The sequence below is a fragment of the Ambystoma mexicanum genome, chromosome 1q (assembly GCF_040938575.1).
Source record: "Ambystoma mexicanum isolate Mex_15411 chromosome 1q, UKY_AmexF1_1, whole genome shotgun sequence".
NCBI classification, from domain to species: Eukaryota; Metazoa; Chordata; class Amphibia; order Caudata; family Ambystomatidae; genus Ambystoma; species Ambystoma mexicanum.
The window spans coordinates 1,430,791,109-1,430,817,211 of record NC_090922.1 but is presented as its reverse complement, the minus strand read 5'-3'; the positions used below and the strand labels follow the sequence as shown (position 1 = coordinate 1,430,817,211).

The following is a 26,103-nucleotide window of genomic DNA, read 5'->3' as shown; positions in this document are numbered from 1 at the left end:
GCAAAATCAGGAGCACACTTTTCTCCAACTTCGGTTTATTGAACTGTAGAGTTACACAGAACGGGTCTTCTTAAGAAGCACTGTGTGCAACCACCCACATGTCCCCAGTCATTAAATATCATGTGTGTGTCTTAAAAAGAAGTGTGTAGCGTGGTCGCATCCGTGCAATTCAGCTACCATGTCATATACAGATTCCTTCCCAAACCATCTGTGCATATTGCATAAAGACAAAATTTCAAGTTTTAATTGCTTGCACTTGTCCTACCCCCAAAAGATAGCCTAAACAAACCTTAATAGTGTAATACTTCACATTTTTATTTAAAAGACATAATACATACTTTATAAAGATTTTTGTAGATTCACTTTTTAATCAAGCACACATTAATCCTCGCAGAGTTTCAACAATGAGGATCAATCAGAAAGTAGGAACGTTTGGTTAAGGCCGTCTAGCCTTTTTGCAACACAAGAGACTTCCCTGCAACAACCATACAAACAGCACACGTGCCACAGAACTATTTCTGCAGTGATTTCTTGCAGAGGCAGACATTAAAGCACCAGCAGTACCCAAAAAGGCAACCGATTTAAAAAATCAGAATCTATTCTCATCCTTCACGATATTTTCCCCCATTTACATGGAGTGAAACGACCTGCACATCCAAGATTTACTTGTTTAAAAAAGCAAGCAACTTACATTTGTGGATGGTAGAATAACCTATGACATCATGCCACCATTTTACACTATTGAACGATTTAGACTCATGCTGGCTGCAGGAGACGCTATAGTGGTGAATTGATAGCAGGGGTCAGCAAAAAACTGGAAAAAAGAGATATGCTTATAGCCTTGAATTATATGTAGCTAGGAAAGGACGCAAGCATGCATGCTTTCATTATATACCCGACCATGTAGGATCAGTTAATTGGAGTTCTGAAAAGTGTGTGTTCTACTTGAGCTGCCTGGCAGCAAGGCATATCTTGAAGTAAAAGAGAAAATAATCCTGCTGGGAATTCAAGTTGAAAATATTCTATGTTGGAGTGGACTGTAGTTCGTACGGTGTACCAAGTGCCAAGACCAAAGCGTCAGATTATTCATTAACAGCTAAAAGCAATTGGATGTAATGTAGTCCGTTCCAGTGAGAGGTTCTACAGTGTGAGAGATGGACACAGTGCTCAAGTAGAATGAAGAGTTTAAGAGGACAAGATCGCTGCCCGTGATACAAACCTTGGGCAACCCTTCCTCTGAAGCACATTACCAAATCTTTGTGTGCCAATGGTGTAGGTACAAGAGTCTGGGCAGGCCTACATCCAAAAAAAATACACGGATGCGGAATCTAAGAACAAAGCGGAGATTACATTTACAATAACACCATTTAAAAAAAAAAATTCCGAATGCAACTTAATCAAGTAAGGAAAGCAAAGAGATTGCTCAGAAATTATTCTAGGGATGATGGAGAATGACAAACCCCATTTAAAAAGAAATTGCAACAACTGTAGCAGGTAAACAGGCAGAAAGTGTATATTTGTGCTAAAATATTCACTCGAGTTACCTGATAAACTGCAATTCTTATAACCAGTTGAAAACTGATGTTGATAAAAGTCAACATAAGTGTGAAATCAAGTACAACAAAGACCACTTAGAGTATAGAGTACGACATGTTAATGCAAGAAGATTACTGAATAAGCAAAGAATAGGCTACCACTCAGTCACAGACATCTCTGAATATAAATTCAAAACAACCCTCTCGTTGCCATTGCCATGCCATCAATGCTTTTCAATGGAGGCAGGGTTGGCTTATCTTCCCACCCTGTCTGGTTCAGGGGCTCATTGACAAAAGTTAAGAATGGCAGTCTTATCGTGAGGACACAGGCCAACGAACACACAGTGAAACAGACAAACAACTGCCACAACAAGACAGCCATGGGAATAGCAAATTAAGATAAAGTGGAGCACTACAACAAAGAGGTTTGCAGTGACAAACGGATAGAAAATAGAATCCATGTGTTAGACACATCCACGAATTGGAGAGTGATCTGGCAAACCTGCATCTGACAATGTAAAACCTCCATCTATTCAAAGAAGGGTACAAAGCACGATGGAAAGTACATCTGAAAATGATATTCTTCCCAGAAAAAAAAATATTCAAAAACGTCAGCGAGAATAATGAATAATTCTACTTGCGCAAGACCTTCTAAAGTGTCATTAGCAAATCAATTTAAAAACTATGACTTATATCCAGCAATCATGGAAAGCTTTACACAAGCTCCAAAAATGGCCACTCAAATCCTTGATGGCAATCAGAAAAAGGAACACTTGCCCAAAATGTAATTTTAAATGTGCAAAAACTAGAGGGTCATATTTTGCGCTCTTTAAGAATCTAGTTTCTGCGGGAAAGGCAAGCCCACCATAGAATAACAGTATATTATTCCACTAACTGCTTTATATCCAAGGCAAAAAAGGGGCTTTTGTACCGTTAAAAAAGTAAGGGGTCTGGGGCCTTTGATTAGCGGTCTCTGCTGCCACTTGCGCAGGCTTTTAAGTCTGTCATTCAAGAGAGGAAGACAAAAGCTTTCTCTCCAAGCAGCAACACAGCACCATTCACTTTACAAAATAAAAAGAAATACAAAAAAATAATCTATCGAAGGCAACAGCGACTGCAGCATACCAAAGGCCAGGCTTTCATCCTTCCATCACAAAAGGCAAACCACGGCAGTCTGTTGGAGTGTGCCCATCTGCTGATAAACTAGGGGAACAAAAACATGGAAATGGCACGGGCATCACGTCCAGTGGCTCAACTGATCAATTGTGGTGTCTGCATGGATGTCTGGCAGATGCATACAATATAGAAACGATCAGAGTGGTTTCTGATCAAAATGTGTCACTAGAAATTTCAATCTCAAATGAAATTTCGGAATCAGCCAACACCTTAGGGTTTAAAGCTACTAACCCACCATGTCAGCGGAAACAATGGTTCAAGGTGGATATTGATAGGCTCACTAATTCAAACCTTGATCTCCCAAATGTCCTTGCGTCTTGGTTCAAGAGACCAGTACAAACAGCATAAAGAAATACAGCAAAGCGTTATTATCCATCTTCAGCTCTTTACCCAGACAGAAGAGGGCCGATTATGGTTCACACTGTTGGGGAGTGGGATCCTTCACCCATTGATTGTCCAGATGTACAAAACAGCTAATTAAAGTCACTCTTCAAGTTACACGACGCCATTCCTATTGCATCGGCAGTTTCCACACATGGAGGACTGGAAGTACTCCCAATTATGAAAATACCCAGACTTGATAGCCTGTAAAATCGGCCAGAGCAGTCAAAACGAAAGACGTACATTTGAAGTCAGGTTATGGCCCATGAAATACATTCCATAGTTGTCTAGTTAGGTAGTATTGCTGCTTTAACGTAACCAGTGATAAATAACATGTGCTTGTGAGGGTACTGCGGGTTTAGTCTGCAATGGGAAATATTCCACCAAGGTACATCAAGTATTACACACAAAACGGGGGTCCTGTGGCATGCCAAATAGCAAAACAAGCAAACATGAAGCACGCAACGGTGGGCCGTTCAATATTTAGAAAGTCAGGTTCTCGGACCACACAAGACCAGGTCTGTTTGTGGGGGTGGAGTGAATGAACTGCACCCCAGTTGCCAGGAGCAATTCTGGAATTCATCTGTGGAGAAACATGAAAGGGCTGAAGACACACGCTCTGTCCGACCCCGCCTCCCACAACTGGACAGCTTCTCTTCTTCCCTTCCCATGTGGGCTGTTTGGCACACAGATGCAAACCAGCATCTATAGGAATCCAAGGTTGCCGCACGCATTAGCCTAGGGCGATGACCACGTTTCAACTTTCAGTTCCAATCACGTCCCAGACTAACATTTCTACATCCCAACAGAAGTTCTGCATCACGTTATCAATTTAAAACTCCGCAAGAAAAGGCCCAAGACTCTTCACTTATTACAGCTGAAAAGGAAGCTAAAATTGACAGATATATACATATATATTATTTTCTTCTCATAAAGGCCACCAAAATGGTGCCACGGATCACACAGGATGAATACAATTATATACAGCATCTTTAGATCACTCTTCCACAATGGCAGGGGTTAAAACACAAAATAAACAGACTGACCAAAGGAAAAGAAAACAGTCAATAAATACAAGTCATCTTTCTTTTTCTGGCCCCCAAGACGAGAGGGAGGAGGGTGGACCAAAGCCTGAGTGTATCCAACCAATTGCGCATGGCTTTTCAAAGGTCTTTTTTAATCTCCCATTTTCACTTTGGACGTCTGAAAAACACAAAAAAACGAATATCAGCAGTGAGTCTCCAATCTTCAGTATATCCTATACAACAAGCAGAAACATTGAGTTTGGGATGGATTTAAGGCTTCGGCAAGCATATGTGGAAAGACGACGCTCAGTAGTGTCCTCAACTAAGTGTCCGCCTGACTGAACTAGGTCAATGAAGCTATATTGTCCGACTTATAGGCACAAGCAAAGGAAGGTTGCATAAGGAGGGCTTAGGGATCGTTTCCCTTGCAGTTGCGGGCAAGAAGGCTATTTAGCACACTGCCACAGGAGGCCGGGCGCTTGAAAAGAATATCAAGCACTGGCAATACCAACAGTTTTGGTTTTTCAGTAGGCATGGGAAAGGTACTTGCCAGGCAATGCCAGGGACTGGGCATTGATGGTAGCAGGTGCAAAATGGTATAATCTAAACAAATGCCTAATACCTACACACAAAACATTTGGCTTTGCCAATCCTATTTAGGACACGCATAGAGCTTATAAAGAATCTATATCATCACTGGGCCACCCTTAACTGCGTGATGATGTCTACGCCAATTGTGGCACAGTGAAAAGATAGATCTCTTTTGCCCCCCCCCCCCAACAATCCACACCCCACCCACTCACCTTTACCAATAGTGTGAGCCGCCAACTTCCTTGTACCCCTGCATCGTCGGTCCCTCCCACTTAAACAGGTGGTGCTGACCCTGCAGGGTCCTTTTTTTCCTGTTCCCCACTTATCGTAATAAGCGGAGGACATCCACCTCAGCCCCATCGCCCCCCCTCCCCCGACTCCCATTACTTGCGACCAAGGAGAGAGGGGGACACCCATGCTCCACTTGGGTGCAGTAATGGGAGTCAGCATTCTCTAAAATGCCGAAAGCACAGTCAGCATTTTAGAGTTGCAGTAATGGTGCAATTCCCCTATAAATAGAGTGGCTGAAGGCAGATCTGGTTAAGCCATTTTTATTACACCAGTAGAGAGTTTATAGCTCCAATTAAACCATTACCTCTCAGAAGTCTGCTTTGAAAACCAGCGGTAGGCACTTAAAGTGCTAAGTTCGATGGTAACGCTTGATTAAAGGGAGCTCTGAGTTTATGAAGCAGTGCTTTGGGTGGGGAGGGTAGAGACTGGGTGGGAATGGGCTTGGGAAGTCAAAGGATGGGTAAATAAGAAAACACCATCTACAAGCTGAGTCAGTCTCTTCATATGCCATTTCTCACTATATGTACTCTAATACAATAGTTTCGACTGATGTGGTGCAAGTGCCACCTATTGACCGAAACTAAACAGAAGGGCACAATTGCCACAGAGCAACCGACGGTCAGAAGCCAAGCAGAGGGAACCCTTTTTCACAGCCAAAGCCTTCAGATGAGTGACACAGAGCGCAGCGTTGAGTGTTCAGCTTTCAGGAGCAGGATACGGCCAGGCAGGATCCAGCGGTGGTCAAGCAAGGCAGCTGAAGGTAAGATGGGAGCACAGAGACTTCGCTGGTGTAGAGCATAAAGGGGGCTCACACGGGTGCATACCTGGTGTGACATTTGGAATCCTAAGAGACATCAGGATCCATGTCTACAGCTGTTCTTATTGCCCAGGAGGCCTGGATCCATTGGCTCTGGGAACATTTCATCATGATGCTAATAGATTCTTAAACTGCACCAGTTACCACCTTTGTGGTTTAACACCACCAAAGCTTGATCAAAAAGTGGCATACTGTAACCCCTTCAGGGTTATACAAACTTTAGTCTGGGGAGGAATGGCAGAGGGCATCAGGAGAGGAAGGATGAAGGGGGTGGGGACATAAACTGTGTACAGTAAGAAGAGATTGAGAATAGGGCTGGATATGTTGGCAGTTTATATGCATGGAACATCCATGAAACACATTCTGCAAGTAATTCGGTACGGAAAAGGGGATAATGCTTCAAGGAATAAGATGTAGGCTGGGGGCAGTTTCTATTACTACCAAGGGCTACTAAAATGAATCAGTAAATGGATATGTGACGGGCTTGAGTTGTGACTGACAGTACCCTTTAAATTCGGTATCATCGTAAGTGTCGACTGGGAGACAAACATCTGGATTGGTCAGCCAGTTGTCTGAAAGTGACAGAGTTCAGTGTGGACTGTGTACAAGGTGAATGCGCTATATACAAGGACCAGCCCTAAGAGTGGTATACTGACATGGACTAGGGGGTCAGGGTGTGAATATAAAAGAATTGTGACATCTATTGCTAGATAAAAAGGTCTACATCAGACATGTCAAAACGCATCAGCATTGTGCAGTTTTGAAGCTGGTTCCAGCAACAACAAAATAAAAATAGAATAATCACATGTTTTGGTAATTAGGGTCATTCGGAAAAAATACGTGCCTACAAGGATTACAATGACTGCAAATATGACGGGGGGGCGGGTGGGTAGATAGCAGCAGCAAGAGTTACCCAAGTGTACCAGAATATAAATAGTGGTCGATAGTGCCGCTCAGACTCTAGCCAATGCTCAAGCGGTGCTGGCCCCAAGCTACCCATGCAAAGGCAGCACACAATGCACTTGTTGCTCACAGAAACCACCAATATGCAAGTCTCCTCTTCACTTTATTGGAATACATAAAAGCATATACAGTCCGCATTGTAAATATGAATATATCTGAACATGGTTACGAACTGGGGATTGTGTGGAGTTCTTGTAGCAGAGGGGATAAGATTCACTTAGTTTTCACTACAACCACTTGAAACCAAACTCTGTCGCAGACCAGCCTGTCCGGTCCTTTCTGCTCTTTCACTCTTCTCTCCCATCTCCTCCATCTAGCTCCTATTCCATTTCTCCCGTCAGCCCTTTGATTCCTTACTACCATTCACCAGTTGTTCCTCTACCCACACCATGACTTCATTACAGCACCCACTCAACTCTCTACTTAGCATGGTATGGTACAGCACATACATGAGAAGCAAGCTGTGTTTTATATTAAATATAGGTTCGACTCTTGCAGTTTTTTGCCATCACAAACAAAATATAGAATAGTGCCCATACCTCTGATGTCCAATAGGGCCTGAATCCTACCACTCACAGTACTGGCAATATGTGCAGTCAATAGTGTACACAAGCCTTACTGCTAGCACTGAATGGCAAAGTGATATGCCAATGTGACCTCCTGAAGTGGTCTGTGCTTCCCTTACATGCGTTATCTTGCCTGGTGTACCCAGGTTTGGCATGGGCAAGCTGCTTACGTTATTCCTCTCAGCACCTTAAACCTACTCTGTGCATGGCATGGGGAGCCGATTACATGGTAGTCGTGCAAAGCAAGCAAACATTACCCTCTGTTAGTTAAGAATTGATGTAGTCACACTGTGCGGCTACACAACACTTATATACTTGGTATTAGGTAACCCAACTTTTGGTATAGGCCCATACTACACAAGTTGGCAGGGTGATGGAGAAGCCAGGCTTATCTCAAGAGGGGCAAATGTGAGCTGTAGAAATTAAATTCGCAAATCCAAGTAGCCAAGTGACACATACTATAAGATTTCAGTTATAAATAGTAATTTAACATCCATTTTTTAATACGCGTTCTTTAAAAAGGGCAAGATCTGTAACAATCAAATATACTTGAAAATACCTTTCCAGAATCAGCACAAGTTAGTGGATACTCTTTAGAGATGATTTTTTCACAAGTCAATTGGAATACAGTTTATGGAGCTGAGGCACTTCTTCGATAGTTAAAGTCTTGTAAAGTTAGAGTTTTGTAGAAATCACTTGTAGGGTCAAAAGCTGTTACACTTGTGAGAAGTATGAGTTGGAATCAACTCCAACAAAAGTAGCCAAAGCAAGTCTCAGCTGCGAAGAGCACTGCACTGAGGTAAGTACCCAAAGTCTAAACAGTACCTCTAGTTTGAAGAGTGGTCCAGCTGGATGCTGTCCTGTTGCAGCGATGCAGGTCCTGGGTTCCCGAGCCTCAATCATGGGAACAAGAGGGAGGACGTCTGGAGGACTCCAGCGGCAGCAATTGGTTTCACCACGTGGTAAACAGCACCACCACGGACCTCGGGGACCGGTTGGGCTTTCTCCACTCCTCGAGTCCTGCACTCTGGTGAGGGGACTCTAGCTCTGGTCGTCCAGCTTCTGGAGGGTCCTTAGGAGACTCCTTGAGTTTCTGGCTGGATTTCAGTGGTTTCACTCGACTAGGGATTTCTCGACCCCTGGCACTCGGTTCTTGCAGCAGCAAATAAGCAGAGCCAGTCAGGGAAGATGGTCCAGGGGAGTTCGTCTCTGGGTTAGTTGGTCCCACTAACCCAAAAGGAAGAAGTCGTCCCTTCTGGAGATTCTCTTATCGATCAGAAAAAGGAGTTGCAGCACAGCAGCAGGGCTTCACTGGGCAATTCAAAGATCTAGGAGGTTGGAGCAAGTTTTGTTCACGGTTTCTTCATCAGGTGTTTCTCCCAGTGGTCGACTGAATAGTCACAAAACTCTTGCCTTTTAAGCAGGATTCTCCCATTCATGCACCGCCTAGGCTGTCCCTCAAACAGCAAGTGGCAGTCCTAAAAGGACAGCAAGTCCGCCAGTCAGGACTGGTTGCATTCATGCACTCGTAGACTTTCCAGACACTGGAGTCAGAGGCGGATTTCAGAACTGAAGCCCGCCAAAGAAAACAAAAAGGGCTAAAACCTCGCTTGATGTGCAGAATAAACCCCAAGAAAGACCTCACAAACAGAAAATGGCGAAAAAAGACCGGAGCCATTTTGACAAAATGGTCACCCATGGGCGCCATGCTCCAGCTGAGGCAGTAGAAAAGCACAATGGTAGGAAAACTAAACCACTGCCACCAGCCATTAAAAGTAGCAAGGGTAACATAAGGGATACATTACTCACCATAATCGTATTTCTAATGCTTGTAGCTGCTTACATTCACATGCTATGCATAGGCCGACATCTAGTGGAAGCTGCGGAGTACTACAGTTGTTTTCGAAACTCGAAAAGGGACATCAACAGTGTATGCCAGTAATACTATCCCTAGTGTGATGTCCACTGTACCCATTGTTTTGTTTCTGAAAATGAGGTGCATGAAGTGTAGCGCGAGTACAGGTGTATCCAAGCAGATACATGTCAGAGAAGCTCAGAACATATATACAGCTTCTCTAAGGGGAGGCGGGGTGGGCGCATGTGAATCTAAGCAGATACAAGCATTAGAAATAAGATTACAGTGAGTAATGCATCCCTTCTAAAGCTTGTGGAATCTGCCGAGATCACATGCTATGCATAAATTAGCGGGCAGTGTTAGGAGAAGGTTCAACGGCAAATAGATGTTTTACAACTGCTTGTCCTACCTGTGTATCTGCTTTGGAATGAGTGTCAATGCAGTAGTACTCGGTGAAAGTGTGTACTGAGCTCCATGTAGCTGCTTTGCAAATGCTGTCTAAGGGGACATTTGCAATAAAAGCCAGAGTAGCTCATGTGCTCCTTGTGGAGTGAGCTCTTGGTGTGAAAGGCAGTGCCTTGTTTGATAATGAATAGCACAGTTGTATGCATCAGACTATCCATCTGGACATGGCATTTTTGGAAACGCAGTCTGCTTCTCTGCCTGGTGCTATGGAGACAAACAGTTGGTCTTAACGGCCTGGTCTTGGTTTACATAGTAAAGGACCACCCCTACTTATATCTAGTGTGTTGGGTTTTACCTCAGCTGAGCTAGTTGGGTTCTGGAAGAAAGCCGGTAGCTCAATGGATTGGTTCACGTGGAATTTGGAAATTAACTTAGGAGAGAACCTAGGATGTGTACGTAAAACCAGTTAGCCTTTGTGTATGACGAAGAAAGGGTCCTGCACCGACAATGCTTGCAATTCACTAACCCTTCTTATGGAAGCAATAGCCACTAAGAAGGCAGTCTTGTAAGTCAGGTGTTTTAAGACATATGCATAGGCTTGAATGCGGTCCCCATGAGGTTTGCGAGTACTACAGAGATCCCAGCTTGGCGGTGGGTTTGAAATTGGATGGGGGGGAAGGGAGGAGTGTGGGGGGGAGGGGAGTCTCTTTACTCCATGAATGCCTTGATGACTGGCATTTTCCACCACAATACTTTATTCTGGGAGGTGGTGTAAGCCGATAAGGTGGCCAGGTGGACCTTTATAGAGTTTAATACTAACCCTGTGTCTAGCAAGTGGAGCATATAACTTAGAATGTGGGTAGGAGTACAGCCTATGGGTTTTATTTGCTGAAACTGGCACCAAATTACACATTTCCCTGACCAGCTCATCCATAGGGCATTCCCCTTGGAGTCTGGTTGGGGTAACCTGGACACGAAGTCTGGGCATTGCGTGTTTTCTCTTGTAGCGAACAAGACTAGCGTGGGGTAACCCCACTGTGAGAAGTGTTGCCATTCGTGTTCCTCTGGTAGGGGATCTCTGCTCAGAGAGTCTGCTAGAGTGTTGAGCCCCCTGGAATGTGTTGGGAATGTGTTGGGATGATAGGAACATCCCCCATCAGAGTGCCCATTTCCATCTTTTCTGTGCCAACTTGGACAGATTTGGAGAGTGTGTGCCCCCCACTTGTTGACACAGAACATTGCAGTGGTGCCATCTGTTAGGATTTGAACCCACTGGTTCGTCAGCTGTGCTTCGAATACTTGAAGCGCCTTGAATACTGCTAGGAGTTCCGGCAGGTTCTGTCCAGTGATGCAAGCCCACAGACTGAGCTGTGTGGTGATGGTAGTGTGCCCCGGCCACCTCCCCCTTACGGAGAGTGATGCCTCTGTTGTAACAACCGCTTGCACTTCTGGGTTGTGGAAGGGTTTTCCCTTTAACAGGTTCTCCTTTGTCCACCAGCATAGATTTTGTACTAGTGTTGGCGAAACAACCACTAGATCGTCCCACTGACCGCTTGCCCAAGACCATTGTTTCGCCAACCACTCCTGCAGACGTGCGTGGGACAAGGTAAATGCAGGACGCCATCATGTCTAGTAATCGCAGTTGCTTTGCGTGCGCTCATCTGGCGACCGGCTTGATACAGAGGTACTTGCTGTAGCATGTTTTGAACCCTTTCCATAGATGGAAAGACTAACCCTGCTTCTGTGTTTAGGACAGCTCCTAGGAACGGTTTTGTTGTGTTTGTCACAAGGCTTGACTTTCTCGTTTATTGAGAAGCCCAATTGGAAGAGAAGGTTTATGGTTCTTTGCGTGTCATGTAGAATTTTTGTGGCTTTACATAAGTGTTTGCAGGGCGTAAATTTAACACTGAGCGCATAGATAGATCTTTTTTTGACACAAGGAAGCAGGTTGAATAGATACACTTGTCTACCTCCTTCGTTGGTATGATCTCTGGCGTCCTTGCTTAGCAGCGCGCCGACTTCTTCGAGAAGGACGAGTTAATCTTTGACGCAGGGGATGGTTTGATGATTTTTGGATGAGCTCCACACAACCTCCTGCTGTCGATAACGCCCACTTTTCCGTCGCGATTCCCTCCCATGCGTGGGTGAAGTGTGAGATGTACCCTCCTATTGAAGAGGCATGGGAGGGGACCTGTAGCAGGCTGTCATTGCTTAGGCGGTGTACCTTTAACTCTAGATGTGGAGGACTCCCCCCCCCCCCCCCCGGCCACGAGATTGGGGTTGCCCTCTTTGGTATCCCTGTGAGGCTTGGCCCTGGTTGTTATCCCAGGAAGAGCTCTGTCCGTAACCGGAGCCTCTCAGAGTTTTGGCCACAAAACCGAAGAAAATTGCTTCTGCCTCTATGGCCTGGTGGTTCGTCAGCTGGCCTAGAGATTTTACGGCGTCATTCTTCCTGGGCAGACTTAAATGCGTCTTCTACGACTTCGCCGACTAAGACTGCAGGTTCCACCGGCATATTAAGTAGTGTAGCCTGGGTCTCAGGTTTCACGCTGGATTGGCGTAGCCACGTGTGGCGGTTGATTATTGTGCCTTTGGCAATAATCCTGCCCACATTGTCTGCGGCATCTAGATTGTTCTTAAGAATGTAGCTCGATGTTGCCTTGCTGTCCGCTGCTACCAGGGCTAGTTGTGACATTAGAGGCTCAGGAGCATATGCTATCAGGGTAGTTATCTCGTCCCATTCGTTGCAATAACTTGCCTACAGCTTCGAATTATTGGTGATCCTTGTTTGGAAAGCTGCCGAAGTCACCACCTTTCTCCCCATTGCGTACTTTTTTTTGCTCTCCTTATATGAGGGTGCATCTGAAGAGGACAACGTTTTCCCTGCCCTTTTACAGCTTGCAGTAACCACAAGCGAATCTGGCTTGAGCTGGCCCCTGTAGAGTGGGTCAGATGGCGTTGGGCGGAAAAGTTTTTCAACCCGCAGGTTAACTGCCCGGGTCTGCTTTGGTGTCTCTGGGGAAGGCTGAATCCTTCTTTGGACAGATTGTAGAATAGGGATGAATTGGGTGGCGGCCTTCTTGTCCCCCATTGTATCTTCTACAAAGTCCTTGTCTAGCTGAGTTTCTTGGGTTTGTATACCAAAGTGTTCAGCTCCCTTGATTAACATGTCATTATGGAGAGGCAGATTGTCCATTGGCGAATCCTGCTCAATTAGGGATGCAAGGTTATACACCTCCTCCTCATCGTAATAATTATCAGTCTATTGATGGGTCTCATTATCATCCGTGTCTGTGTGAACATCATACAGATCACTATGCATTGGTTGGGCTGGACTTGGAATAGGGAGAGTATCAGGTTGCGCTTTCTTAGCTGGGGGCTGGGAGGTGGAAGCCTCAGCTGTAGGTGCGCTTTGAAAATTCTGGTATGCCTGTGTTTTTTTTCCCAAAGAAATTGGCCATTAAGGTCATCCTACTCATGATCCGGTCTATGTCTTCCGCAGTCCATGTAGCTTGAAAGCGAATGACACCAGGGTACTGAGGGGTAGAGTCCTGTCCTAGGTGTGTAGGCTGGTCCGAAGTCTGCAGCTGGCCTTTGTTCTTTAAGGCTTCTGCCAAAGAACCTTCCTCCTGTGGGACAGAGTGTTTCTCCCTACGAGTAGGGGTAGACCGGTCCTTATTAGGTTTACCCTTATGATTGGGGCTCTTGGAGGAGTGTTTCTTGGAGTTTTTGGAATTTAGCAGGCTCTCTGGGACATGTTCTTTCACTAGGTGTAATAAACTATTTTTTTTTGGAACTTACAGCCCGTTTCGACAGGTGATGTCGACGTCTGACCATGTGGTAGACTGCAGCCTAGTCTCCCCGCGTTCGGCCGATGTTTTGGGGACGGCGTCTTGCTGGTCTTTAGACTGTGGGCCTGTCATGGGGCAATAGAGACCTCGAGTGCCCAGAAGACAGGGATTCTGTAGCTCTCCCTCATGACGCCGTGTGGGTGTTTGGTCGACGATGTCGATTCCCTGCCCCGGGATGAGCGTTTAGTGTAGAGGGTTGTGCTAGTGCTTTCGCTGCCGGGTGTCACCCCTGTAACAGAGCCGCCTGTCTGTCTCTGGGGGCCAGGGGCCTGCACTTTGGAACCTAACAGTTCCCCATTGCCTTCACTGACTGGAAAGGCCGCGACACTGCTATCACTAGATTCTGCCTCCATGTCCATGGTGGCCTCGGACTGCATGGAGTGATGGGCCCAGCGTTTAGTTCTCTGGTCTCAAAGAGTTTTTGGTTTGAAGAGCTTGCAGGCTTGACAATGTTAATGGATATTTGTACTGCGCACTATCACCACCGGAGTGGTCCCCTGATGCTCTGGCGGCTCTGAAAGAGGGAGAGGGGGGCGAGTTAGTGGGAATAAGCTGGAAAAGTGCAAGAGAGCAGTGATTTCCTGTTGGCAGCCTCAGCCCGGTGGGTCCGTTGGCTGGGCTTGGGGTGTTTTACGGTCCGTAGTCATCGTGTGCTGTTGTGCACGTCTATGTGCGGTTTGTTTTGTTGTTGTAGTGAAGTTTGTGCAGATTGATGCGTATTAGGGTTGTGTTTGGTTAGAGTTTGAGCGGCGTATGCAGAGAGATGAGATTGTTAGTGGATTGGTTAGTTGGCCTTTCTGTCCTTGCAATTGTGTCTAGGTGTGACACTTGTTATCATTCACTATTCCTTCGGAGTGTGTGGCGCTTGCTAATTTCAAAATTATGTCTAGATGTGAGGAAGGTTAGTGATCACGATTCCATTCGGGTGTTGCACTTGTCATCATTCACTGTTTCATCTAAGTGTGGCGCATGCTTAACATTCACATTTCTATGTAGATGCGGCACAGACTAAATTCAAGAATTCCATCTAAGTCTGGTACATGCTAAAATTCATAATCCTGTCTAGATGTGATGTCATAATCCAACGCCCCTCATGATCGCGCGCTAGACACAAGTTGCACGCCCGCTGCTAGTCTATACACAGGAATTTTTTATTGCATGTTCGGCAACATTTAAATTGGGTTTTCTCCACGTTTAAGGGGAATGGCAGCCAGGTGAGAATGGGGAAAACAGGGGAAAATGCATTCTACAATGACCGCTCCCACTCTCTCTACTGTTAGGGCCTAGGCCCGGTGCGGCCTTCCAAGGCCGAAAAGGTCAGTCGAGTCTGGAATTCGTCCGACAGTCTTTTCCACCGCGTCGAATTAGTCGAGGTCGGTTTGGAAAAGGAACAGTAAGGAACAAGTTACTTACCTGTAACTGTTGTTCTCCAGCATGGGTCTGGCATGGATTCACAAGCTCATGAATATTCCCCGTCGTCAGGCTGGGAATCCTCGGTAAAGAAAAAACCAGTATCAGTTTCGTTTCTGATCTGTCTTTCGTAGTAATAACCAATCACTGGTCTCTGCGTCATACTGACCACAGCCAATGACTGCCCTCTACCTAAGCACCGCCTCTGGCAGCCATCTTCAGATTTGGAAGCACGTGAAGTGGCAGTATGACCAAGTGAAGAGCCGCAGAGGGGTAGGCGGGAGGGTTCGCATGTGAATCCATGCCAGACCCATGCTGGAGAACAACAGTTACAGGTAAGTAACTTGTTCCTTCTCCAGCATGGGGTCTGGCATGGATTCACATGCTCATGAATAAAGAATACATAGCAGTACACACATGCACAACCACGGGAGGTGGCAAAGGCTCAACATTAAGCATCACATCAAACTCAACATTAAGCATCTTACCTCCTCACCAGGCTCACGGGAAGAATACAGGCAACACCAAGGGTTCGTTGAGGTGGAAGTCCGACGGTACCTTGGGCATGAAGGAGGGGTGCGTCCTGAGCACTACCCTCGTGTCGTGAAAAGTCAAGTACGGGGCCTTGCAGGAAAGGGCCTGGATCTCTCCCACCCGTCGTGCGGAGGTGATGGCCACAAGAAACGCTGTTTTCCACAACAGAAACTTCAACGGGGCCGAGTGCAGAGGCTCGAACGGAGGTCCCATGAGCTTGGTCAGCACCACGTTGAGCTCCCACGCCGGGGCCGGAGCCTTCACCGGCGGGAACGATCTGAACAGTCCCTTCATGAACTCTTTCACCAGACGATGAGACCACAAGGACGTCCGCCCCGTGGTTCTGGTGTATCGGGAGATCGCAGCAAGATGAATCTTGATGGACGCGTGTGCCAGTCCAGCTTTGGCCAGCATCAGCAGGTACGGCAGTACTTGGGGAGCCGTAATCCGTAGAGGGTTAATCTTCTGTGCGTGGCACCAGACAGAGAACCTCTTCCATTTGTGTCCGTAGCATTTAAGAGTCGAGGACGCCCTGGCCTTTGCAAGAACCTCTCTGCAGTCGGCCGGTATGTCGTATCCTCCAAACTCTAGCGCTGCAGGAGCCAGGCCTGCAAGTTCAGCGATTTCGGGTCGTGGTGGAGGATGGCGCCTCCTTCCCTGGAGAGCAGATCCGCGTCCACCGGCAGCTTGATTGGCGGGGACGCTGACAAGTCCAGAAGGTCCGGGAACCATATCTGCCTCGGCCACGCAGGTGCGACGAGGATCATCCTGCACCGTGACCTCTTGAGCTGGTTGACGAGCCGGATTAGCAGTGGCAAAGGAGGGAACGCGTAGAGGAACAGGCCCTCCCAGGGGAACGAGAAAGCATCGCCCATGCTCCTCGCCTGGGGAAACCTGCTGGCGAACCTCCGGCACTTGGAGTTCGTCACCGTCGCGAACAGGTCGATCTGGGGAGTGCCCCACCGTCGGAAGAGGCGATCCACTAGATCCTGCCGTAGTTCCCACTCGTGGCACGAGCGCAGCTCCCTGCTGAGTGAGTCGGCGATGGTATTTTTTATCCCTGCCAGATGAAACGGCACCAGAAACATCCCTTGGGCGACTGCCCAATGCCACAGGTCCTGCGCTTCCTTGGACAGTGCTGGGGACCTGGTTCCGCCCCGTTTCCTGATGTAAAACATGGTGGTGGTGTTGTCGGTGAAGATCCTCACCACCTTGCCCTTGAGGGACGGAAGGAAGGACCTGAGGGCCCAAAACACTGCACGGAGCTCCAGGACGTTGATATGTAAGGATTTCTCCGTCGGGAGCCAAAGGCCTCTTGCATGCAGATTTTCGGTGTGCGCTCCCCACCCTTCCAGGGAGGCATCCTTGGTCACTGTCTCCTGGTGGGCTGGGGTCTGGAAGTCCATGCCCGCCGTCAGATGCGCGCAGGTGCCCCACCACCGGATCGCTCGTCGGAAGCTCTCGTCGAGTGTGATCCTTTCCTCAAAGCTGCCCGTCGTTTGGATCCAGCGCGCGTCCAGGAACTCCTGCAACGGGCGCATCCGGAGCCTGCACATGGGAATGAGGTAGATGCAGGAAGACATCATTCCGAGGAGGGACTTGATGGACCTCACCTTGGCCGCGTCGGCCACCAACATCCGCTGCACCTTGCCCAGGATGGTCCTGGTCCTCTCCTCCGACGGGGAGGCCAGAAGGGACATTGTGTTGAGCCTCGCTCCCAGAAACAGAGCGTCTTGCGCAGGTACCAGGTGGGATTTGGCGTAGTTCACGGAGAATCCCAGGTCCGTGAGAAGTTGGACGGTCCTTGCCGTGTGAACCACGGCAAGCTCACTTTTCTTGGCTCGGATGAGCCAGTCGTCCAGGTAGGGGTAGACGTGGATCCCTTCGCGGCGCAGCTGCACCGCCACCGGTGCGAGGCACTTGGTGAACACCCTGGGTGCCGACCGTAGTCCGAAGGGGAGGGCTTTGAACTGGTAATGACGCCCTTGGACCACAAACCTGAGGAATTTTCGGTCCCCCTTCAGGACGGGAATATGGAAGTAGGCATCCTCCAAATCCAACGACGACAGGAAGTCTCCTTCCTCCAGCTGACCCAGGATGTGCTGGAGGGTGACCATCCAGAACTTTTGCGCCTTGATGAACTTGTTCAGACGTCGCAGGTCCAGGATGGGGCGCCATCCCCCCGTCTTCTTCTTCACGAGGAAGTATCTCGAGTAAACTCCGGAGCCCCGAAGCCTCTTTGGGACGAGTTCGATGGCGCCCTTCCTGAGCATCGCCTTTACCTCCAGGAGAAGTTGAGGGACGTGCAGTTCTTTCCTGGCCACGGGGGGGACGCGCGGACACTCTTTGAAACTCGAGCGCGTGGCCCCGGGCCAAGGCGTCCAGCACCCAACGGTCGGTGGAGATGGACTCCCACACGCTGACGAAGCTCGCCAGCCGGCCTCCCACCGGGGTGCTTCGGTGGGGGCCCGACCCCACGGCCGGTTCAATCCTGCTTCGACAAGGCTTTGCCGCCTTGTCCTTGGCGACGACGGCGGGGTCTGCCAGACTTGCCTCGTCCTCTGTAGGCCTCCTGAGACGACGAGCGGGCCGCTTGACGGTAGGAGGAGAAACCGCCGCCGGAACCTTTGGAGGCGCCCTTGCCCCCGCTGCTCCGAAAGGCGTCCGTCGTTGTTGCAGAACTCCAAGGGCCCGGGCCGTCTCGGTGTCCGCTTTAATGGCCTGAAGGGAATCGTCCACTGTTTTCCCAAACAGGTTGTTCCCATCGAAGGGCATGTCCAGGACTCTGGTCTGAACGTCTTGACGGAAGTCCGTAGCCTTGAGCCATCCACGCCGCCTAAGGCAAACGCCGTTGCCCAACTGGCGGAACCCAGTGTCGGCGATGTCCGTCGCAACGGTAATGGCGTGGTCCGAAGCCACCTCACCATCCTGCAGGATCTCCAGGGCCTCTGCCCTCTTGTCGTCCGGCAAGAAGTCCAGCAGGGGAGCCAGTTTGTACCAGAGCTCCCTGTCGTATCGGGCCACGATAGCCAAGGCGTTGGCAGCTTTAATCGTCGTCGCTGCAGACGAGATGACTCTGCGTCCCATAGCGTCCAATTTCTTTCCCTCGCCGAGGCCGCACCCCCCCCCCCCCGCTTTTTTCCTGGCCGCCGCGGAGACGATGGAGTCCGGGGTAGGCTGCGCCGGGAGGCACAGGGGGGCCGTGTCCGGGACCCGGTACTTTTTCTCGTACCGGTCTCTTCTAGCTGGCGTCGTGGAAGGGTTCTTGAGGAGGGTGAGGCCCTCATCCCAAATGTCGTCCAATAGAGGCACTGCGAACACCGTCTTCCTCTTGGCCTCGCGCCGCTGATAAAGGAAACCTTCCTTCTACTCCTCAGGGCAGAGTTGGAAAAGCTCGGATGCCCTGGCGATCATGGAGTGGAACGATCCAATCTCGTCGGGCGGAGAAGCCCTGGTGGGAGGCGACGACGGTGCATCCTCGTCGTATACCTCGTCGTCCGTACCCGTCGCTGCCGTGTCAGTCCCCGTATCATCCCCTCGGGTGGACGGGGAGGAGGGCTGGAAGGGGCGCGACGGCTGAAAAGGAGGAGGAGGGTGGATCCTTCTTTTCTTGGTAGGGGGAACCCCAAAAGGTCCCGGTTCTGGGTCCCCCAACGGGAGAGGTTCCGTCGGCAACGGTAGTCTCGTCCTTATCTCTGAGCATAAGGACTGTATAGCCAACAAAATGGCCGCCGAGCGGTCTCGCGGCGCTGGCAGAGGGGAATCCGACGGGCGATCAGGGGCCCCGTCGGTACCCTCGACGATGTCGTCACCTGCGTCGGGATCCATCCCGACGGGCCGGTCTTCTTCCACGCCGAGGCCGTGGCTTAAGACTTCGACCAGCTCCTCCTCCGAGGTTGAGGCCGAATCTACGACGACGCCCTGCCCCCCCCTTTTTCTTCCCCACGGGGGGTTTCACGGGGGTCCTATCGATGGGCACAAAAGAGGACTCCCTCCGAGGTGGCAGGGAGACTCTGAGCCCCGAGGTCGCCACCACTGGCGTAGCCTCCACAGGCTGAGCCAGGGCCGCCGCGACAGACTCGATAGAGGGCTTGGCCGGATGGATTAAGGCCTTCACCACCTTAGGTGCGCTCACCGCCTTATCCTTGAGGGGGGGGGACAGTGCCTCGCTCCCCCTCCGCCTTCGAGCTCGACCGGGGCCTCTCTAGGAGCCTCGCCGGGTGCTCGGCCTTCCTCTTACCCGACCCAGAGCGTTGGCTCGTGGTTGATGGTGCCGGGGAGGGTGCGCCCAGCCTAGCGCCCGTAGAGCCCGACCGTTCGGCACTCCCGGTGCCAGCGGACTCGCGGTGCTTGGCCTTATGTTGGACCCCCGTCGCCGGGGCGTCCTCAAAGGTCTTAGAAGACCGCTCGGATTTCCTCTTCTTCTCGCCGGACGGGCTCCTCCCTTCCAGCCAGTTGGCGAGACGTTGATGGCGGTCCTTCATGGTCCGCTCCGACATGTTGCCGCAAAACGCACAGTCCTTCTCCACGAGCGTCTTGTCCTCATGTAGGCAGTAAAGACAAAAAGAGTGTTCGTCCTCCTTGAAGACGTTCTGCAGCTGGCATCCAGGGCAGACCCTGAACAGCTTTCCGGGCGTCGAGCTTCCCTTCTCCTGGGCCATGACCGGGCCTGAGAAACTTCTGGAGTCCTCCAAAAGCGTAGCTCGACGGAATCTTCACCCTTGAGGGGCGCAGACGAATCCGACACGGGTCCCCGTTGATCGGATGGAGAGTCGGTGGAGCTTGAGGCTCTTTTGACCGAAAAAATGAAGTTTTTAAGAAAAAACGTGAAAAAAATAGCACTAACGCTTGAGAGCAATAGCACAAGGATCCCAACACATGAACGTGCGGTAAAAATCTGAAGATGGCTGCCAGAGGCGGTGCTTAGGTAGAGGGCCAGTCATTGGCTGTGGTCAGTATGACGCAGAGACCAGTGATTGGTTATTACTACGAAAGAGATCAGAAACGAAACTGATACTGGTTTTTTCTTTACCGAGGATTCCCAGCCTGACGACGGGGAATATTCATGAGCATGTGAATCCATGCCAGACCCCATGCTGGAGAACTAGTCTTAATTTTTCATAAGCAAATGGTGTTAGCAGAAATAAACTCCGCGATAAACAACCCCCCCCCCACCCCACCCCCCGCCCGTTACCCCCAGTACTCCACACAAGATGGTATGGGCTGGAACTACTAAGAGAAAAAGTAAGTAAAGTCAATATCGCTTCATTATTCTTGGGAACAGTAGTTCTCGCAAGAAAAGGTACTTAAACCTTATCAGAAATGTAAACGATTTATCTGTGACACTGCACTGAAGGTGCTGTGTATCACCATACAAAATGTAGATGCCTATGGAGTTTGCCAGACTCCAAAAACTGTGGATACACAATCCAAATCAGGTCAAAACATGAGGCAGTGAGTAAAAGGTCTCACTCAAGGGTTAAAATTAACAAGTCCTAAGGTCCAGCAAAAGAGCTGGGGGTCTCCAAGGTGGGAGGAATTTAGCACTGAAATGAACATTCTCCCTAACACGCTCCATTTGAGAGACTCAGCCTTCAACCCAAAAGGGGGCAGGGCAGGTGGATGTGTGGGCACTGCTCGTCTGTCCTCTGGGGCACGATGCAGCAAGAGCACTTAATGAGGCCCATTGTCTTGGATCTCCACTAAGATTCTGGCGGACACTTGCAGTTGCTACCAGCGGGTTACCGTTGGACTTGTAAAGTTTAACCGGCGCATATTCCAAGTCTGGCTGCGACTTCACTTACGCGAGAGACAAGTTGCAGGCACAGGAGTCGGATGTTGCGGAATAGGGAAAGTGACCTTTGAACGAGTGAACCCTCAGCCACCTTTACCTCATCTTGGTGCTTATCCAGTGATTGGAGAACATTTTTCATTCCAAACGTACCTCAACGGAGGAGGACTTGCATCCTTTGTTAGATTTTTCAAGAACGTATGTCAAGCAAGAGATCTACATTCTCCTGCTACACTGACAGAGCTGATGCTGGAGGGGGGAGGGGTGAGGTTAATACTATGATCTATACATGTATTGTTCAGCATTCCAGTTAAGGGCACTTTTGAAATAAGGAAATGGGAGTACACTCTAGCAAGTGGACAAAGCAGGAGGAAAAATTTCAAAGTCCAACAAGACTTATGAGCAATAAAACGAACACCATGTTGTTAAAATCTTTGCAGTGGTTGGATAGAATAACCAACAACGTCACATTGTTCCATCAAACGATTTGAGTTACGCCCTCCTAACGTAACAATATAAAAAAATACTGACAACTCTGGAAGCAAAAGGAATCAATTAGGGTTATGTTGTAGGTGGAACAGACAGTTTTGTCGAACTACCACAGTATGTAGTACAACCTAATCTCAGAACAAATGAAAGCTGGTGCTAGAAATACCACTGGTGAGCTGACAGGGTCTGCCGGCAGCAACTTGTTTATCTATGTGCTCAGTAAGGTCTGCCATAACTTGCAAAACTATCCGTATACTTCGAAGGCTAAGAAAAGTCACCACAGCAAATTGACTTTAACCCATCCAGGTTGAAGTGATCTAAAAGTCACATTAAACAAAAACTGATCTTCACTTCCACTGATGCAACAGACAGTCCTGCAAGGATTCTACCTTCTAGGATGAGGAGCTCTGTAGAACTACATTTTAATAGAATTGGGCTCTTCATGCGCGTTTCATATTGTTTCTTCAACAAACACCTTTGCACAGATTGTTAGGGAAAATGTTCAGTTTCTGTGCTAATCCCGTTTAAACTTAGAGACCTTCAGCTCCGTTTAAACTTAGAGACCTTCAGCTCTTTTACCAGAATCTGGGATATTTTAGATTTTTAACCCACTGAATGTGTGGTACTTTTGGCCACTCGTGTATTTTTCTCTGATTGTTAACTGTTTAATGGAGTCTGGTAAACTCCATAGGCTTCTGCTTTTTGCATAGTGCACACTGCACCCTCTGTGCAGTGCCACTGAGCAGTCCCTTGGACTTCTGTTTGAATACAGTCTGTGTGCACTACAGCTCCCAAGAATAGTGGGATAGCTTTCATCTTACTTAGCTTTTCTTTTTGTGGGTCCAGCACACGCCACCCTATGTGCAGTGCTTGGAGGGGAGGGGGTACCTAGTAACTCCTTAGCTCACTTCTCATGTAACTTTGCTACACTAACTTGAATGGCTGGTAGCAGTGGTTACTTTTTACTACCTTCTGTGCAGGGTACTTGCAGGCTGATTTCTCAGCTGCAGTACAGCACCCATGGGTGACCATTTTTCCAAAAACGACCCCTGCCATCTTTTTTCATCATTTCCTGTTAGTTCCTTCTGGAATTTTACCCTGTGGTTTAACTAGCTCCGAGACCTTTGTGTGTTTTGCCTTTGGCAGGCTTCAGTCTGGAAGAGCAGGAAGTTAGGAGGAGCCCAAAACTCCAGACCTTTATTAGTAGGCATGCCTGGCCGAAACCAGTTCAGACTGGGCGGATGGCTGTCCTAGAGGACGACCACTCATCCCCTGTGTGATTGACAGCTGTATAGCTTTATGTGATATCCCAATGAATGGCACATCCCATAAAAGGTGAGGCTTTTGGGACTACAGGCAGAGTCGACCACTGGCACATAATATATGACAAAGAGCGAGCAGAGACACCAGCAGCACCTTCCAGGACTGCAGAAGCGCTTAAGCCTTGCAGCTGTGCTGAACCAGTTTTCATTTCGACAGGGAAGATCTGTGCATGACGACTTCCTCCATGGGCTGGTGGGACCAACTAGCCTCGAGACCTGCTTCATTTTGGCTCAACCCCAGACTTGCAACTTTCCTAGGCTGCAGAATCCCAGTGCCCGTGGACCCCTGATCATATTGAGTGCATGGTCTACCCAAGATCGAATACAGCTAAACCTTTGTGGGCACCTTCAGGATCGGCAGAAGCAGGACATCTTTGTCCAGAGTCCCTTCACCAGAGTCCAAGACCGAGGAAACTCTAACCAAAGCTATTCGTTTCTCTTTGGTGTTGAGAACAAGGCACCAAAACCACAAAGAAACGCTGAATCATGTGGAATCCATTGCTGTGGAGTCCCTCTACAGAGTGCTGCCACAGTAGCCAGCTGGATGTCTGCCCTTTCGTCAACACGACCAAGAACCAGAACAGGGGTCTGCATCAGGAAGGCATCCAACAAGGACCCCTTCAATTCTAAGGTAGTGTGGGGTTTAGGGAAGAACTACCTTTTGCCATGTGTAGTGCTCCCCTGCTTGGGAAGTACCATTTTAAACCCCTTTTGCATTGACCTCAACTCACCTTTGCAGGCCAGCTTGTGCTCCATTAAGTGGGCTTCCCTTGAGTTCCAATGAATTTTCAAGGAACTCCTGACTGTTCGATAAAATTTTTCTAAGAAAAACCACATCAGAACTGGAATTGTCCAACTGACTTTGGCTGTTCTGGTTTCCTAAAGGCTCTATATTGTTGACACCATCATTGCTGGGATTACAAAAAAAACTGCCTACATCCCTCTAGGAGAAACTACCTATTGAACCAGTTGAAAGTGTATTCTACATGTACTCTAACCATTTTCCCTCCTCAACACAATTTTGTAATGATGAACACAAAATAATTGTTAATACTGACCTTGATGTCACTCTGTGCTGGAACATATTTAGCATAGAAAATAATTGAATATCACTTTAAGTGTGCAAGTATTTACTATGTGCCTTGTGCTTACTGATTTCATTGTGCTACGCTATAGCTCACATTACACATCCTGAGATAAGCCTGCCAGCTCAGTCACTTTGCAAACGTGTGCAGTACAGTGAGTCTACCTAATACCAAGAGATACATCGTGTGAAGAACCACACCAGTTGTACTTTACAAAATCATAGCCAACAGATTTTACTAAGCTTCTGTTTGGAATTCAAGTTCCAGAAATCGAATATGCTCATAATAAAGTGTCTGGCCTTGCTGGAAAATGCAACAGCAAAAAAGGGGTGAGGAGAGGCATTTTAGCTGCAACTGGAAGGATGTTAGGAAACCAACTACTGAAGAAGGACTCCATGAGATGCAGTCTGTGGCATATAAAAAAGCAATTTATGTAAATAATTAAGGGGGCAAGAGGAGCCGCTACAACTATTTTTAAAACTTTAGTCCTACCGATCTGGTTTCAGGCCCAGATGCATCGCAGAAACTGCTACCACCAAGGTGATCAACAACGGCCAAACTTGCCTCCTGGTTCTCCAAGACCTCTCTGCAACATTCCACACAACAGACCACCAGACACTTTACACTCACCAACATTCTACATCGCTGCAAGAGGATCAACCAGACAGACCTCAGTTGGTTAAAGTCCTACCTTGCTAATGCAGCCGATTCATCGAAATGGATTCCTTCACATCACCAACTCTACTCATCACCTGTGGTATCCCGCAAGGATCCATCCTCTTCTTCTGCTAACACCACTGAGCACTCTGACATCCAGACCTAGCTCTGATATGGACCCTCGAGGGACAACCTGTGAAAACCCCCTTAGATTCTACATTGACAGACACCTCTCCTTCAAGGAGCACATAGCAAGTAAGGCACCAGATGTTTGGTAATAAACTCATCTGGCATAAAATCAACCCCTTCTTCCCAGCAAACATCAGATCAGCTGTCCACGCCTTGGTCCTCTGCCACCTGCATGGTGACAATATCCTTCTGGAAAGCCTTCCAGTGATTACCCTGGAACCCCCGAGATGGGCCCTATGCATGACTCAAAGGATTCAGCAAATCTGAATACATCGAGCATATACACCCATAATCTCTTCAAACTGGACTGGATACCACTGCAAGCTTATCACACCTCCAAATCCTGCTGCATCATCTACAAGGCTGTCACCTTCAAGGCCACATGCTACCGTGATGACAAACTCAGCATCCAGAAGTAAGGGCATGTGAACCCTGGCGGAGGGGGAGGGGGGATGACACAAGCCTGGAATCACTTGTTAACACAAGCCTTGCCTCTGATTCAGCATTTCAGGGAGGAGCTCAAGATCCTCCTCTTCAAAGAATGGCTCCTCCTGAAAACCTAGGACAACCCACAAACACACCCCATCCGAGACTGGGCGACTGCTTCCCTCCTATCCCAATTTCCTCCTCTGCTTGCTTGTAGATCCTTTCCTGCCAAATTGTCCACCCTCTACTCACGAGTTATACGCACCATGCTCTGCTACCTCTCACTGTACACTTCCCTTTACTACTTTTAAAGTGCACTGTTGCTTCCCAAGCTAGGACTGCTCTCAAACAATATAATAAATGGTTCAGTAGGGCCACAGTTGTTAAAACAATTGTGTGCAGTTTATTTTTCTAGTTAAGTTGTGTTATGGCATTCTGCTGGAATGGATAAGCAACCTGAAAGGGCTTATCCACCTGGAATGGGGTGGTTCATCAAGATGCTGCCACTGCTGCAGGTCTACAACATTCGTGCTCGTCCTTAAATGTAATTGAAGTACATCGACCTCAGATTTTCTATAGTGGTGTAGTTTATCCTCTGCAATTGACAGCAAAAATAGATATTCATTGTTTACAGGAATATGAATTTGCATTTCACTACATGTTTGGGTAATAATTTAGACAATTAACAAACAAGCAGCTGCTACTGTCCATTACTCCAGCCCTTTGAAAAATGTGGATGAACTA

The 26,103-nt window shown here is 48.3% G+C and overlaps 1 protein-coding gene across 1 annotated transcript in view; it reads right to left on the bottom strand.

Annotated features, from left to right (window-relative positions):
* Nucleotides 1–294: 294 nt before the first annotated feature.
* ATP6V0B (ATPase H+ transporting V0 subunit b) overlaps nt 295–26,103 on the bottom strand; it is a 317,011-nt gene continuing 291,202 nt past the window's right edge. The window contains exon 8 of the mRNA XM_069642304.1: nt 295–4,295. Coding sequence (XP_069498405.1) covers nt 4,269–4,295 — 27 coding nt within the window. The 3' untranslated portion in view covers nt 295–4,268. The remainder of the gene's footprint in view (nt 4,296–26,103) is intronic.